The sequence below is a fragment of the Solanum verrucosum genome, unplaced genomic scaffold, assembly GCF_900185275.1.
Source record: "Solanum verrucosum unplaced genomic scaffold, falcon-dt-bn FXZP01000293.1, whole genome shotgun sequence".
Lineage (NCBI taxonomy): Eukaryota > Viridiplantae > Streptophyta > Magnoliopsida > Solanales > Solanaceae > Solanum > Solanum verrucosum.
This window is the reverse complement of record NW_026020620.1, coordinates 422049-435586: the sequence shown is the minus strand read 5'-3', so window position 1 is coordinate 435586 and position 13538 is coordinate 422049. Positions and strand designations below refer to the sequence as shown.

At 35.2% G+C, this 13538-nt stretch overlaps 1 protein-coding gene across 1 annotated transcript; it reads left to right on the top strand.

Moving 5' to 3' along the window:
* The first annotated feature begins 606 nt into the window (after positions 1-606).
* LOC125811387 (uncharacterized) lies at positions 607-8000 on the top strand. Its single transcript, XM_049490868.1, has 7 exons — positions 607-1083; positions 1487-1564; positions 3237-3317; positions 4485-4639; positions 4722-5977; positions 6749-6858; positions 7890-8000. The coding sequence occupies exons 1-6, from the start codon at positions 649-651 to the stop codon at positions 6835-6837; spliced, it is 2094 nt and encodes a 697-aa protein (XP_049346825.1). The 5' UTR covers positions 607-648; the 3' UTR covers positions 6838-6858; positions 7890-8000.
* The last annotated feature ends 5538 nt before the right edge of the window (positions 8001-13538 follow it).

The following is a 13538-nucleotide window of genomic DNA, read 5'->3' as shown; positions in this document are numbered from 1 at the left end:
TATAAACATGTAGTCTTCGAATTTTGTATAATATAATTTATTTAATGTAATTTGTATAATATATTTTGTATAATTGTTTAAAGTTCATATGTTTATATTTGTATCAATTCGTCATTTTTTATCATATTTGTAAAAATTTAGACTTTATATTACTTAATTATGCAAAAACACGCAAATTATCCAAACGTACCTGCGAATTATATAAATTATTACCCTCTCTCGCTCGCCTCTCTCCTCCCTCTCCCAATCTCGCTCACCAGATAATACAAATACATATGTATAGTATATAATTATCTAATTGATATACATATACAATTCACCTCTCTCCCACTCTCTGCCCTCTCTCGCTTGCCTCTCTCCTCCCTCTTCCAATCTCGCTCACCACTCTCCTCCCTATAACATGTAGTTACAAATCATAATTAATAAACTATAGCTTTGGAGTGTAATTAGATTATTTTTGAGTGACTATATGTAAAAGTTCCCCAAAAGAAAAATAACAAGTTTTATTAACTATGATTGAAAAATTAAGTAGAAAAAATCTTTTAAATTAGCCTATTATTAAACCCAAACCCCTTAAACCCTTCTTCTAACCAGCATAACCAAATTTCTGCCCCTCTTTTCTCCTTCAACACACACAAATTCATCATTATGGGTTTCTTCGATCTCAACATACCCTACTATGAATCCGATAGAAACATCGTTACAGATAAAAAAACCCTAAAGACCATACGTCTCAAGCTCATAATCAAGGCTATGGAATTGGGTTACACAGGAATCGCATACAATCTTACTTTCAGAGGTGTAATGTCGGAATCGGATCGTTGTTGTATCCCTTTATTCCCTCTTTCTTCTGTTTTGAAACTTGCACCTTCACTTTCCTCAGCTGTAGAGTTCCACAGAAAGCTCTTAAATGTACCCGTTTCTGCCCCTTTTCGGCAGTATACGCGTTTGACGGTGGTAGTTGATAGTTCGTCTCAGGCTTCAGCTCTTAATTTTGGAAATCCTATTCTGAAAAGCTATGATATTGTTGCCGTGAGACCCCTCAATCAGCAGGCGTTTGAACAGGCTTGCCAGGTTTCTGAGGTTTGTTGAATACTCACTCCGACTCAATTCAAGTGTGTTAGTCTGATTGAGCAAGAAATTTAGGAAATAAAGATACATTTTTGAATCTTGAAGATGGGTGTAGTCCTTTAAACTTGTCTGGCAGAAAGTTGAAATTGGAAAACTTACAGTAATAGGAATTTCTCTATTTGTGCTGAGATGAAGTATTGAATATTTAGGGAATGTTAGTGTATTAAGTATGAGTTAGAGGTCTATATACTGTTGCTTTTATCATGGAGCAGCTATTAGAAAAAAAGGACGGTGCGAACTTTATATGTTAACAATCATTTTTGTCTCTATTTCCTTGAAGACTTCAGATGTTGCATTTATGCATGTCTTATACACTAGTTGTTTCTGTGCTTACCTTTTTCTTTTCAACTTTTAGGTGGACATAATTGCTATTGATTTCTCGGATAAGTTGCCATTTAGGTTGAAGCAATCTATGGTTAAAGCTGCAATTCAGGTGTGCCGTTTATTAATGTAATATTCATATTCATGATGTGAATCCTCATCTATGTGCACTTCATAAAATATCGGGATAATATACAATTGATAAAGTGAAAAAAGAGTAGAGACAAAAAACACCAGGGTAATTCTTCCCATTTGTCTTAGCTTTGGTGGATAGAGTTACCTGGTGCTAGTGGAAGTAGGCAGGTATCCCATGGAATTAGTCGAGATGCGCGAAAGATGGCCGAGACACCATGGTCATCATAAAAAATAGGAAGTCTGAATGAGTCCAACATTGTTAGTGTTGTGGTGGGTCACTAGTGGACAAGGGCCCGATGCTTTTGAAGAAAGATTGTTCAAATAACATATGTTTGAATCTTTGGAGCTCTGATTAGAATGAAACAGTCATCTTTAATATAAACATGTAATAGACAAAGGTAGTGCTGAACTACAACTACTCTCATTTATTTAGTTTGGATAGAATGGTTGAAGAGGATTGGACATGTGGGAGTAAAAATTGGGTTCTCAATATATTTTTGATTTCTACTAAACTTTGGTTATAAAGAATATTATGTGTTCTCCTAAAAGAGAGTACTATTAAGTGAAATAAAAAGTAAAACTGGAAAGTCTTTCCCTTGATTTTATACCTATTTAGGACACAAAAAAAAGAAGAGAAGAAAGTCATTCCCTTGCTTATATTCTGATGACCAGTGATTCTGCTTTTGGTTTATTTTACCTTCGTTAGGTGGACAATGCGTTATGTAACTTGGTCTTATAAGATCCAAAAGTATGAGCAAAGCTGCAAAGGTTATTGCAGATCACAGTTTGCAAATATTTGGAAGATTTATCTTAGCCAAGGACCTGCTGGCTGCATGTCTTTTGAGACTCATACACGATACAAACATTTCAATACTTGAAACCGAACATGCATCATGTCATTAACATGATAAATGATTTATATGTATGGATATTATACAGAAGGGATGTAGAACAGGTGGTTTAAGCTCCTTGATCTTGTAGTATAAAAAGAAAGATAGTGATTACCAGACTGAGAACTTCTCATGCACATATCATCCAAAGCATGCTCCTTAATAATACTAATAATTGTCTACTTGCGCCTTTGTGATTTTTGTTTGTCATGGTATTTCCTCTTTTAGCTGGTCCTAACTTATATGGGACTGAGGGGTAGTTGTGATATTATTTGTTTCATCATTCGGTCATTAAATATGCTTGAGGTGATCAATCTTACTGAGGTAAACATATTGCAGAGGTTTTCTTAATTTAGCTTGTGATATTTGATTATTAAGTATTGAAACTAGGTTAGGAATAAACATGGTGCAAGCAATTGGATCTCCAGACTTAAGGAGCTATATGCTGATGAATTGCCATTCTTGCAAGTAAAACTCCTTGGAAAGAGACATCTATGTTCTTTTGGCTTGTATTTGATTCCCTTAAAAGATAGTTAGGTTTCATTTCTGTCCAGGGCTTTTGGTATGCTAAATATTAACCACTAAGATGTGCAAATCATAGCTTTCTAACTGAAACTAATTCGTTGAAGGAACTTCTTAATGTGGAGGAAAAAATGAATGGCATCCAAAGATGGTGTATGCTCAAAGTTAGCTGAACCACATCTTTAGCTGTTTATGGTTTTCTGGATGATTGAGAGTTTTGATTTCTTTTTATTGCAGCGTGGAGTATATTTTGAGATTACTTACTCAAGTCTTATTTTGGATGCCCAAATGAGAAGGCAAACTATATCTAATGCTAAGGTGAGTCCGGGAAATTCTGGTTTTGTTCTTTTGTATTTTGTTTTAGTAGTTGGTATAGTATGGTTTTAAGAGAATACATGAAATCCTCTTGATAATAAGTAAAACAGTTTCTACAGTGGTAACCTCTAACTAGGGGTTTTCTACCTTATAAAAAGTAAAAAATAAATCAAGCTTCATGTTGAATTCGTGGGAACTATTGCATGTTCTCTAATATGCGTTAAGAGTTATCAAGCCTAATTGGTCTACATTTTCACTTTCTTTTTTCTTTTACACCTACACCAAGTAATCCTCAATCCGAATCTACTTGCAGTTGGCCGTGTGAATCCTCACTGTCCATTTTGTTCCTTTCTTTTTTCATTAATGAAGATAAATTAGTAGTCCACAGGTCCTTTCTTATATGTGAAGCACCTATACCAAATTAAAAAAATGGCTTTTGAACATTTCCACCTGATGTACCTTATCGCATAAGCAATTCTACCCTCTCTAGCTAGACAATTTTCTTAATAAAAAATGGAAGTCTTTACTTTGAAGTATAAGCCATTTCCTTTTTGTGTGTCCTTGCCTTTACTGGAAATTCTTATTTGAATTTGGTTGTATCTAAAGGCAGTTGGCATTCTTAAATGATTATGAGGCTTTCTTCTTAGATTTCTCGACACTAAATACTATACATACATTGTGACTTTATTCTCTGTCGTTCATGGATTTTAACATAATACCTGGGCAACAGTATTCTGCTAACCTGGCTAGGACCCAAAAATAGTGAAATTGTACGAAGTACATTGCATATTCTACAAGTTAAGCATAGAGCAAAGACATTGACAGTCACTAATTCATATAGAACTCAAAATGTAGGAAAATATTGTTAAATGAAATAAAAATCTTATAGCAGATCATCAACCTCAAGATCCAGTATTGAGGTAGTAGTTCTTACTTGCATGTTATGTTACATGAGCATTTAATAAAGCTTCTTAACAAGAACCATGGCTCCTCGTAACATGCTCTTTTCTAGTATAAGGTGACACTAGGCTGACCTTTTGGCAGTGATTTTCTCAATTCACAAATATAACACATTCAACCTAATTTAAGACTTATGATTTGTATTTTCTTACTATCTTTGGTGTCTAGAATAATGTCAAATCTAGTCTGATCTAATTGCTAAATATCCAGTTGCTGGTGGATTGGACTCGAGGAAAGAATCTTCTTTTCTCCAGTGCTGCTCCTTCTGTTACCGAACTTAGAGGGCCTTGTGATGTAGCTAATTTGGCATCTTTGCTCGGTCTCCAACTGGAACGTGCTAAAGCAGCGCTTTCCAAAAATTGTAGGTAACTTGCAGAAATTACTTCATTTTTTTGAGTTACCAGCACTTTCGCATGATGGATTTTGAAGTATTCTATCCTTTGGCAGAGCTGTTATAACTAATGCTTTAAGGAAAAAATGTTACCACAAGGAGGCAATTAAGGTTGAACCAATAACATCGGGCATCAAGGAACCTGAATTTGATGATTGGCTCAACAAATGGGATCCTATCTCTAGTGGTGAGGGTGATTTGCTGTTAGACGACATTAAGAAATCTTTTTCTGTCTCCAGAAATGTACCAAAAGAAGTGAAGCCCATCGACTTTAGTTCGACTGTGAATAACCTTCCTGCACATGGGCTCCAGATTAAAGATTTGATATCTTCAACAGTGTTGGGGCAGGTTCCTGTGGATGCTATTGCTGAATTAGCAGGTGTTCAGGTGGATGAGATGACTCTTCCAAGTTCTGGGATATCACAACAACCAGGTGGTGTCAATTTTCTGCCTGTAGAATGTTCAATTCTAGAAGATGATACGGATAAAAACCAACAGGGTTCTGGTTCTGAAAAAGTTGGGGTGCCATGTTTGTCCATTGCTCCTCTAAATGATGCTGCTAATTTGGATAAAGAAGAGGAAAACGGTAGGATTGATAATGAGGATATACAATTTACAATGAAGTTAGATATAAAAGATACATCTGGGACCAAAATGCATGATTTGCAAACAGAAACTAGTCCAGTTAGTTGTGAAGGGAATGCTGTCTTGCTAGATGGTGTGACAATCCACACCTGCAGAAGAGATATGGAAGTCAGAGAAAATAGTATGATTGACAATGAGGAAATGAAAATTACAGGTAAGTTACACGTGCAGGATACTTCTTCTGAGAACATAATACATGATTTTCAACTTGGAACTTATTCAGCTAGTAGTGATGGTGCCTTGCCAGAGAGTGCAGCAAACTATACTTGCAGAACAGATTCTGAAGTCACTCTTTCTGCTAGTTCTTCCTTTGCGGATGCTACACTTTCAAAGGATGAGACTTTCACTGGTTCAAATGTTCAGCAGCTTGGGATCTCAGGTAGCTTCCACACAGAGTCCCATGATCAAAATGGTGCAGATGGTGTAGCCTTGATTGAGGCACGAGTTAACAATCCAACTGTGAAAGAACAATTTAGGGAGATGAGGTATCATTCTACTACCTTACCTGCTGGATCATTCAACAGTGAGCATAGCAATCCAATGGAAGTGGATAATGATTATTTAGTTGCTGAGAAGGTGCCAAGCAAAGATGTAACAGAGGGTGAACTGAACCACACTGGTGATAGTGCTGGACTAAGTCATCAGATCCTGGGTGGATCTTTGTCAGGTATGACTCTATTAGTTTTGTGAGTGATTGTCCAACACTCCAAATTCACTTCCTCAGGGTAAATTGACCTATTTTTCATTTGGTCTTGAACACCAATAACTATGCTTCTCAAACATATTTTAAATTATTATTTTGAGAAAATGATATTTAATTAAATTGTATCTAAAACCAACCAGGTCAAACGAAACGGAGCATAAGTTTTGAAGTGGACAGCATAGTTGTTATCTTCATGGACGATTTATTTACTGATATAACATTCAGAAAACCATTCATTTCTCTTTTCCCTCCATCTTCATGGTCTCAGTTGCAAAAGTTTCTTTTCTTGCTAGTATCAACATATGTTGAATCCAGTAGCTTTTACTTAGACCCTGTATTTATATTAGGATTCATTAATTTGTATAAATATTAATTGTGAAACCAGTTACTAAAACGAGCTATCGATTCAATGGCAAGTTCAGAACCCATAAACTTATCCTATCTCTGCCTTTGGTTGGGTAAGCTATTTCTGTCTTTGAGTCACCTGTTAGTGTTTATTGGTTACCATTAGCATTTGATACCCTGCATTGGTGCAAATCTGTTATTACCTCCTTACGATTGGATGCCCTTTTGGTGGGGATGGTTGGAAACTTTCAAGTTCCATTGCTCTGCATAGTGTCCTTTCCTTCAGATAATTAGTCATATTTATCTTGTATTGTTCTGTTCATCTGATGAATTTTCCTTTTAGTTTCTGCCTAAAGCATATGTTTTAATGTTTCCATCCATCCTTTGCAGGGAATATGAAACGTAGGACATCTTATCGGCCTTCTTTGTTTCCTTTCAAACGCTTGTTGACTCGTAGGCCTTCCACTTTCAGAGGCTGAATCAGCTTACGACTTCGTGAGGTTTGCCTGGTTGTTTATTTAAGTCAATTGACAAGTGTAATACCATTAAAGAAGAAATTATACATTTAATTTTCTTCTGCTGTTTGTTCCATGTGTAATAGCCTCTTGGATTCTTTATGGCTCTTTATTCTAACTTTACTGTTGTCATATAGGTCTATTCTTTGTGTATTGTGCATCTTATTATGTACATTATATGCACCCGGAATAATGTATTGCTCCTTAAATATTATATCTATCAGCAGGATTAATCAAAATCCTTTCATAGCACCTATTGTACTTGGCTAGTTAGTTCCAGTTATATAGATTAGATTTGATATGCATGTGGTTAGTCAATACTTAAAACTACTTTGATCTAGAAAAGTTGATCAGTTTGATTAAGTTTATATCAGGCAGTGGAACGAGAAAGCGTTTTCCTCCTGTCTATGGTGTCTTTATATGTTGTCGCTATCGCCCTTGTCAATTACCCCTTATTGATGATGGGAGTCCACTTCCAACACTTAAGATTAACATTTCACCATGTCAACCTTTTTTTCCCTTTGTTATCTCTGCTGTTTTTGTCTTTTCTCTCTCTTTGCTGGTATTTGATCTTGGAGGAGATTTACCTTTTTATAAGATAAAAAGATTATGTCTGTGAGAATATGACAATTATTAATGAGTATGTGTGTTGCCACCTCCAAGTATCACCATTTTCTTCTGAGGTTCGTGTACAACCAAGTGCACTATTGCAGATTCATAATTTCTTGAAATATATTTCACTTTAGGTTTCTATCTTACAAGAATTCTTATATTATGTTGCAAAACAACAAACTGTGCACATCCTCCGGCGGACTTCTCCCCTTTATCCCCACCCAATGAAAGGGGAGAAAAAGAAATTCCTAGTTCATATGGTGGTTACTTTTAGGTACTTTGGTCTCCTGTATACTGCTCTCTATACTTGATAATTGTTCCTTCTCCTGCACTGAGCTTAGAGGTTCAAGCAATTGCCTCGTCAGCCTTGCTAGCTAACATTTTCCTGCTGGCTGTTATGTTAGTTGTAGTGCCTCTTCTCGTATTCTCTCAATCTGGAAAGATAGCTTTGGCTGGTTAATGCAGACAGGACGAAACATTAGGGACAGAGAAGTAATTTTCAGCACATGTAAATAACGTGGGCCAAGTATATATATACGTTGCAGTTCTTGAGGAAATTAAAGGAAAATCAAAGTTGCATAAGGGTGTGTTGTATCCTTAAAATGGAAATCAATATTTGTCATTATTTCTAAGCTTAAATGTATTTGTTAGTGGTTCTGGTTCCTGCTGCATGTGCTTGTAGAAAAAATTGAGACCAAAGTTGATATTGTTTTCAATTATACCCTTAACATTAAGCAAGCAATCTTTTTTAATATTGCTTAATTCTCAAAAAATATCTTATAAATAAGGGTAGTTCAGTAAATTATACCTCATAATTATTTTTTTTCTTAATGGACGTGAAAAGAAAAGAACTAAAGTGACAGTTACTATGGAGCATATATATTCATAGTAGCCTAGATCAGTTGGTTCATAGGTGTTATAGTGGACATGTTTTTTCCCATTGATAGTAGGGTCCTTGGAAACTTGCTTATAGTCATTATAGGATTCGATAGTTGTGCACTTGTGCTTCTTTTCAATGCACAAAACCAAGTTATTGTGAAACTGGTTCCCTATTTGCAGGGACTGTTGAGTTTCGGTAGTCTAAGAATTGGCTTTGTTGAGCTTATATTATCAGGCTCATAATTTCCCCCAGGTTTTGTTGAGCACCTCGCTCTCTACTTGTTGCTCCCCAATGGACAATGGGATTTTAGTACACCATCATTCCAATTTCCAACTTCTACCTGAACTTTTAGAGCGTATTTACAATATTTATGTCCCCACCTTTATCATCACCTTACACGACTCATTTGTTTGGACTTTCACTCCGCTTGGTTTACTTTGTAGTTAAATTCCTCTCATCTCTCACTCTATCTATAATTCTACAGATGCATCCTGCCGTTCGATTGGAAAACTGAAAATTCCGCTTAAACTCAAAACATTTTTGTCATAATAAACTACCTATTGTTCGAGTACTATCACCATATTGGCATTATCGACAACTCTGCATGTTTCTGTGCAATCATGAGCCAAAGATCAATCACAACTAACTTGTGGATCAGACTTCAAACAGTTACATACATATCCACACTCAAGTGTCGCACATTACATGAGCTTATTACCCTGTTCCCTATTCTATCCATATTCCGAATGGCATTTTCATTCCCTTTTCTCTATCGCCCGTTTGGTTACATCGAAACTTAAAGCTCTTTCAAGAGGAATTAAGATCTATTGACTATTTACAAAAATATAAAGTGACCGTTAATTCATCCGTCCTATTTGTACCGACAAAACTATTAGTTTTTTTTCTTCTGGTAACTAATGGATTTAATTAATCACCATATGAAGCATTACATATCTATAGCCAATCAACACAACTGGTTATCTTTTGAAATTGAAAACTATATGCCTGACCAATTGACTAAGGCAGAGAGAAAATTAAAACATGAATTGGTGAGCAAAGTTCCTGATGCCCCTAGAGAATTTAATTATTGGTCAGGCTTTCCTATAAAAGCAAGAATTGTATGCATCCCCACCAGGGCCTTTGTCTTCCCCAATTGCTCACAAAGCACTAAAAATTTCCTTCTCAGACACCTCAGGACATGTGTCAATTCTCTGCTGGTGGGACAAGGTTGCATCATTTCTCATGATCATTGTATTTACGGCTGGAAGGCTAGTGTTAGTAGTTCCCATTAGATTCTTGTAGAGCTCCACAATCTCGGGTCTAATCTCTTTTCCATATGCTAATCTAGTCCCTGTTTGAGAGTTGAGCTGTAGTATTTTCTTTTTGTGTATCCTCTCCTTAATCACTATAGTAAAATATTTGGAGTTTGTATCCCCTAATCTGATCCATTGAGCTCTTAGCTCTAGACTTTTGTTTGAGAACACTCTCTTCAATATTGGACCACTTTTCTATTTTGATTTTTGAGAATGGTTTCCTTTTCTTCACGTAAAAGAGCCATCAGTGAACTAATTCCTTTGTTGTTCTTATATGATCTGCAGTTCCTGTCTGGCATTGGTGATCCTTTGAGAATGCCCTTAAATTCTTGAGTTAAGATTCTTCAGAGCAGTGTTCAGGGAAGCGTGAAGCGGAAAAAAGCGATAAGGCCCCGCTTCATCGCTTAAAGCGCTCACATACTCGTTCTAGTCAGTAAAGCGATGAAGCGCTTGCTTTCCTGAACACTGCTTCAGAGCATATTGTAGTTCTTGTTGTTTCCTCCACATGTCTCTCAGGTTATCAGTTAAGTGATGTTGTTGCCACACTCCTTGAACCAACTCAGTAAATTGGTTGTTCTCAGTCCACACATTAAAGAACTTGAAAGGAACCTTTCTTTTGCTATGCACATCTTCTATTGCTAGGATCATAGGTGAGAGTGGTCAGAAATGTTTGAGAGGGCATAGTTGGTACATATATGTTCCCAGTTAAGCAACCATTCATAATTGCCTAGAACACTATCAATTCTTCTACTAACTCTATCTGCTCCGTGTTGTCTATTGGTCCAAGTATAGTAGTCCCCCATCCAATTCAGCTCTGAGAGATGTAAATCTTGTGTGCACTCAAAAAAATTTCTGATCTCTTTATAGAAAACAAGATCTCCTTGCAGTTTTCTTGAGGATGAAGTATTGCATTAGAATCCCCACACAATAGCCACGGCTTGACAACTCCTTGGGCTATATTTGTAGAGTGTCCCATAAAACCCTTCTTTGTTCCACTGTATTGTACACGTAAATGACTGTCAACAAACAATCTATCTTGCCTGATCTGCTGGTAATCTCACAGTAAATGGTTTGACCATCGGCCCCAAGTAATTGTACATTATAGCAAGAGCATCCCAAGTTAATCAAATTCTCTCATTACTTGCAACCTGGTAGTTTGTGTTTAACCCCCGTTACTAGTGATGTTGATGTGTACTCTCATGCACTCATGTTCTTCAACTCTTGTTTCAATTATTCTTGCCAATTTTATTCAATTGGTAGCCATATAGTTTCTAAGTTACTTCTGTTTATATCTCTTATTTATACCTTCTATATTCCGAAAAACCAATGCATTTATATTCCTGAAGCCGCCCCCTCCTCTGTCTGGGGTAGAGATATGGCTTTGTCTCTTTGCTTCTCCTTCCCACTCAATGATTGTCTTCTGGGAACTTGCCAACTTAGGAAAATTTGTATTATTGAGCTCTGGGCTAACTTGTATAGTAGCAATATCCTTTGTAACCTCCTACAATTTGGCACTCTGTTGAGGCGATTGAGAAAGTCCCAGGCTTCTCATAGTGACTGACTTGTTGGAGGTTCTGTGTTGATTGCACAACTACCATTGTTGAAGGTTGACTCCCTCCGTCATATTTCCATTCTTGGATCACCCTTTTAGTTTAATTTAAAGCCTCTCGACGTTAATCTGGATGCTATTACCTCTACATACACCACATGCTGACATTACCTTTGATTGCAGACGCATTAACTAAGCATGTCATTACTTCAGCTACCACCCAGAGATGCAACTTTTTTTTATCAACCACCCCTTTTTGTTCGTGACATGATGGAAGTTGATCGAACAGACACTTTTTGTCTCATATGGTCGCTATTTCGCTAACCATAAATTCGATTGAAACCTCTTACTCCATGGGTCGGGCTTCCTAGTACTAGTACCCCCCCTCTTGTAATGATCTGACTCCGGATCCTCCCCCTTGTCCCGTAAATAGCCAGTCTCTCCCAAAGCTCCTTGCGCTAATGCTATTTAAGTTAATATAATTAGTATCTTTGCACCAACAAAAAAAGCTAGGGGATTGAGATCTTTAATTCATTATGCACTACAGAACTTGAAATAAAGTGATGACAATCAATTGTTTTAAAATGAGGCGTAAGGTGATGGAAGTAACTTCGATATAAATATAATTATATTAGTAATTTTAAAAAATGTGACAATGATGATAATATTTAGTAGCAAATACTAATAATGATGAGAATTAATGGTACAGAATGACGTATTTGATTTGTTAACAACTTAGAAACTCAAATAACAAAATGTAATTTGAAGGTGCTTGTATCACGTTCTTAAGAGTGTCTTTATGGTAAAAGGTGCTTGTATCGCGTTCTTAACATGGTGTTTTTGACTTTAATATAGTCATTATTGTCTATTAGTCTCATTTTTGTATTGCTTCCTATAGAATTGATGCTTTTTAGAATTTTGTAATTGGGTATTGATTGTCAAATAGCTATTATTCTCAATTCTTATCTATCATGTGATTTTCTTCTATTCTTTATTTTTTGTTTATTTTGTGCTTGTTTTTAGTGTTAAGGTTTCGATTTTTGTATCTCCATAGTATATCACTTCTCTTACATCGCAACACTTAACGTACCACATTTTTTAAAATTACCAGTTCTTGCTTATTATAGATCATCACCGACTCACTGTTAGTTTATGAATTTTTTTTACAGCGTCAGTATATAAAAATAAAAACATTTCCAATGCATTAAATTTCATCACCACTATCATTTTTATTTTATTTTATTTTTAAAAAAAGATTTAAGTGGCAAATTAATGATTATTAGATGATATTAAATATCACTATTACCACAGTACATAAATTTTAAATCTATTGGCATTAAGTGGTTAAGAACTTTCAATTGAAAAACGATAAAATTGGTTTGTCCAAACTGGATGAGTATAGTTTTTTAGAGGAGAAATTACCTAAATACACAACTTATCTTAACATATTCTTTAAAATTCTATACCATTTAAAAAAGTTACAAAAATTCCTACTATCGGATATATCACTTTACACGATGTATCGATTGTATATATCACTTTACGGGATGTATCGGGACATACACGATGTATCGAAGACATTGAGTGATGTATTCGAAACCAAAATGTGATGTATCGAAATGTTGAGGGATGTATATGAAACCGGAATGCAATATACCGGAACATATTGAAATGTATCTAGATTTCACCAAATTTAAGTGATTTTTGTAATTTGAACAAAAGTAGGAATTAGATGTCATTAGCTCTTAAGATTTGTGTAGAATTCCTTTTTTTTTTAAAACAGTGACAGAGCTATCCATTGGTGTGGGGGTTTATTGGATTCCAGTTCTTTTAAAAAAATATATCTTATAAATAGAATATGTTTTTTTTGTCAAATATATTGGTCTCCTTGATAAGTGGTAAATTTGTCTTCAACTATTTGCTAAGAGAATGTTAACATTTAGAATCATAATAGGTTATAATAGAATATTTATGAAAATAAATCAATATATAAGGTTAGTTAAGTGTCTGAATATGACAATAATAATTTTTAGAATTAATTAATCAATTAATTTTTAAAATTTTATTCGAAATCGTAAATACTCACACACAATCTATATTATTCCTTGTTAGAAGAATAATAATAACGATATAATAAAATTTAGTCGTCAGATAAAAATAAAATATAACTAAGAAAAATTCTATGATTATGATAATGCTAAGTATAGAATTAAGAAATTTTAATCACTTAAATATCAAATCATAGGCATGTTATTCATTTTGTTTTAAAAAAATTGTCTTTCATTTTTTCTAGAAGGCATAAATCAATTAT

Excerpts from the sequence above, each read along its gene's own strand:
- LOC125811387 (XM_049490868.1), top strand. The coding sequence starts at position 649 with ATGGGTTTCTTCGATCTCAACATACCCTACTATGAATCCGATAGAAAC. Across the intron at positions 1,084-1,486 it reads AGGCTTGCCAGGTTTCTGAG|GTGGACATAATTGCTATTGA; the intron begins GTTTGTTGAATA and ends TTCAACTTTTAG. Across the intron at positions 3,318-4,484 it reads AAACTATATCTAATGCTAAG|TTGCTGGTGGATTGGACTCG; the intron begins GTGAGTCCGGGA and ends CTAAATATCCAG.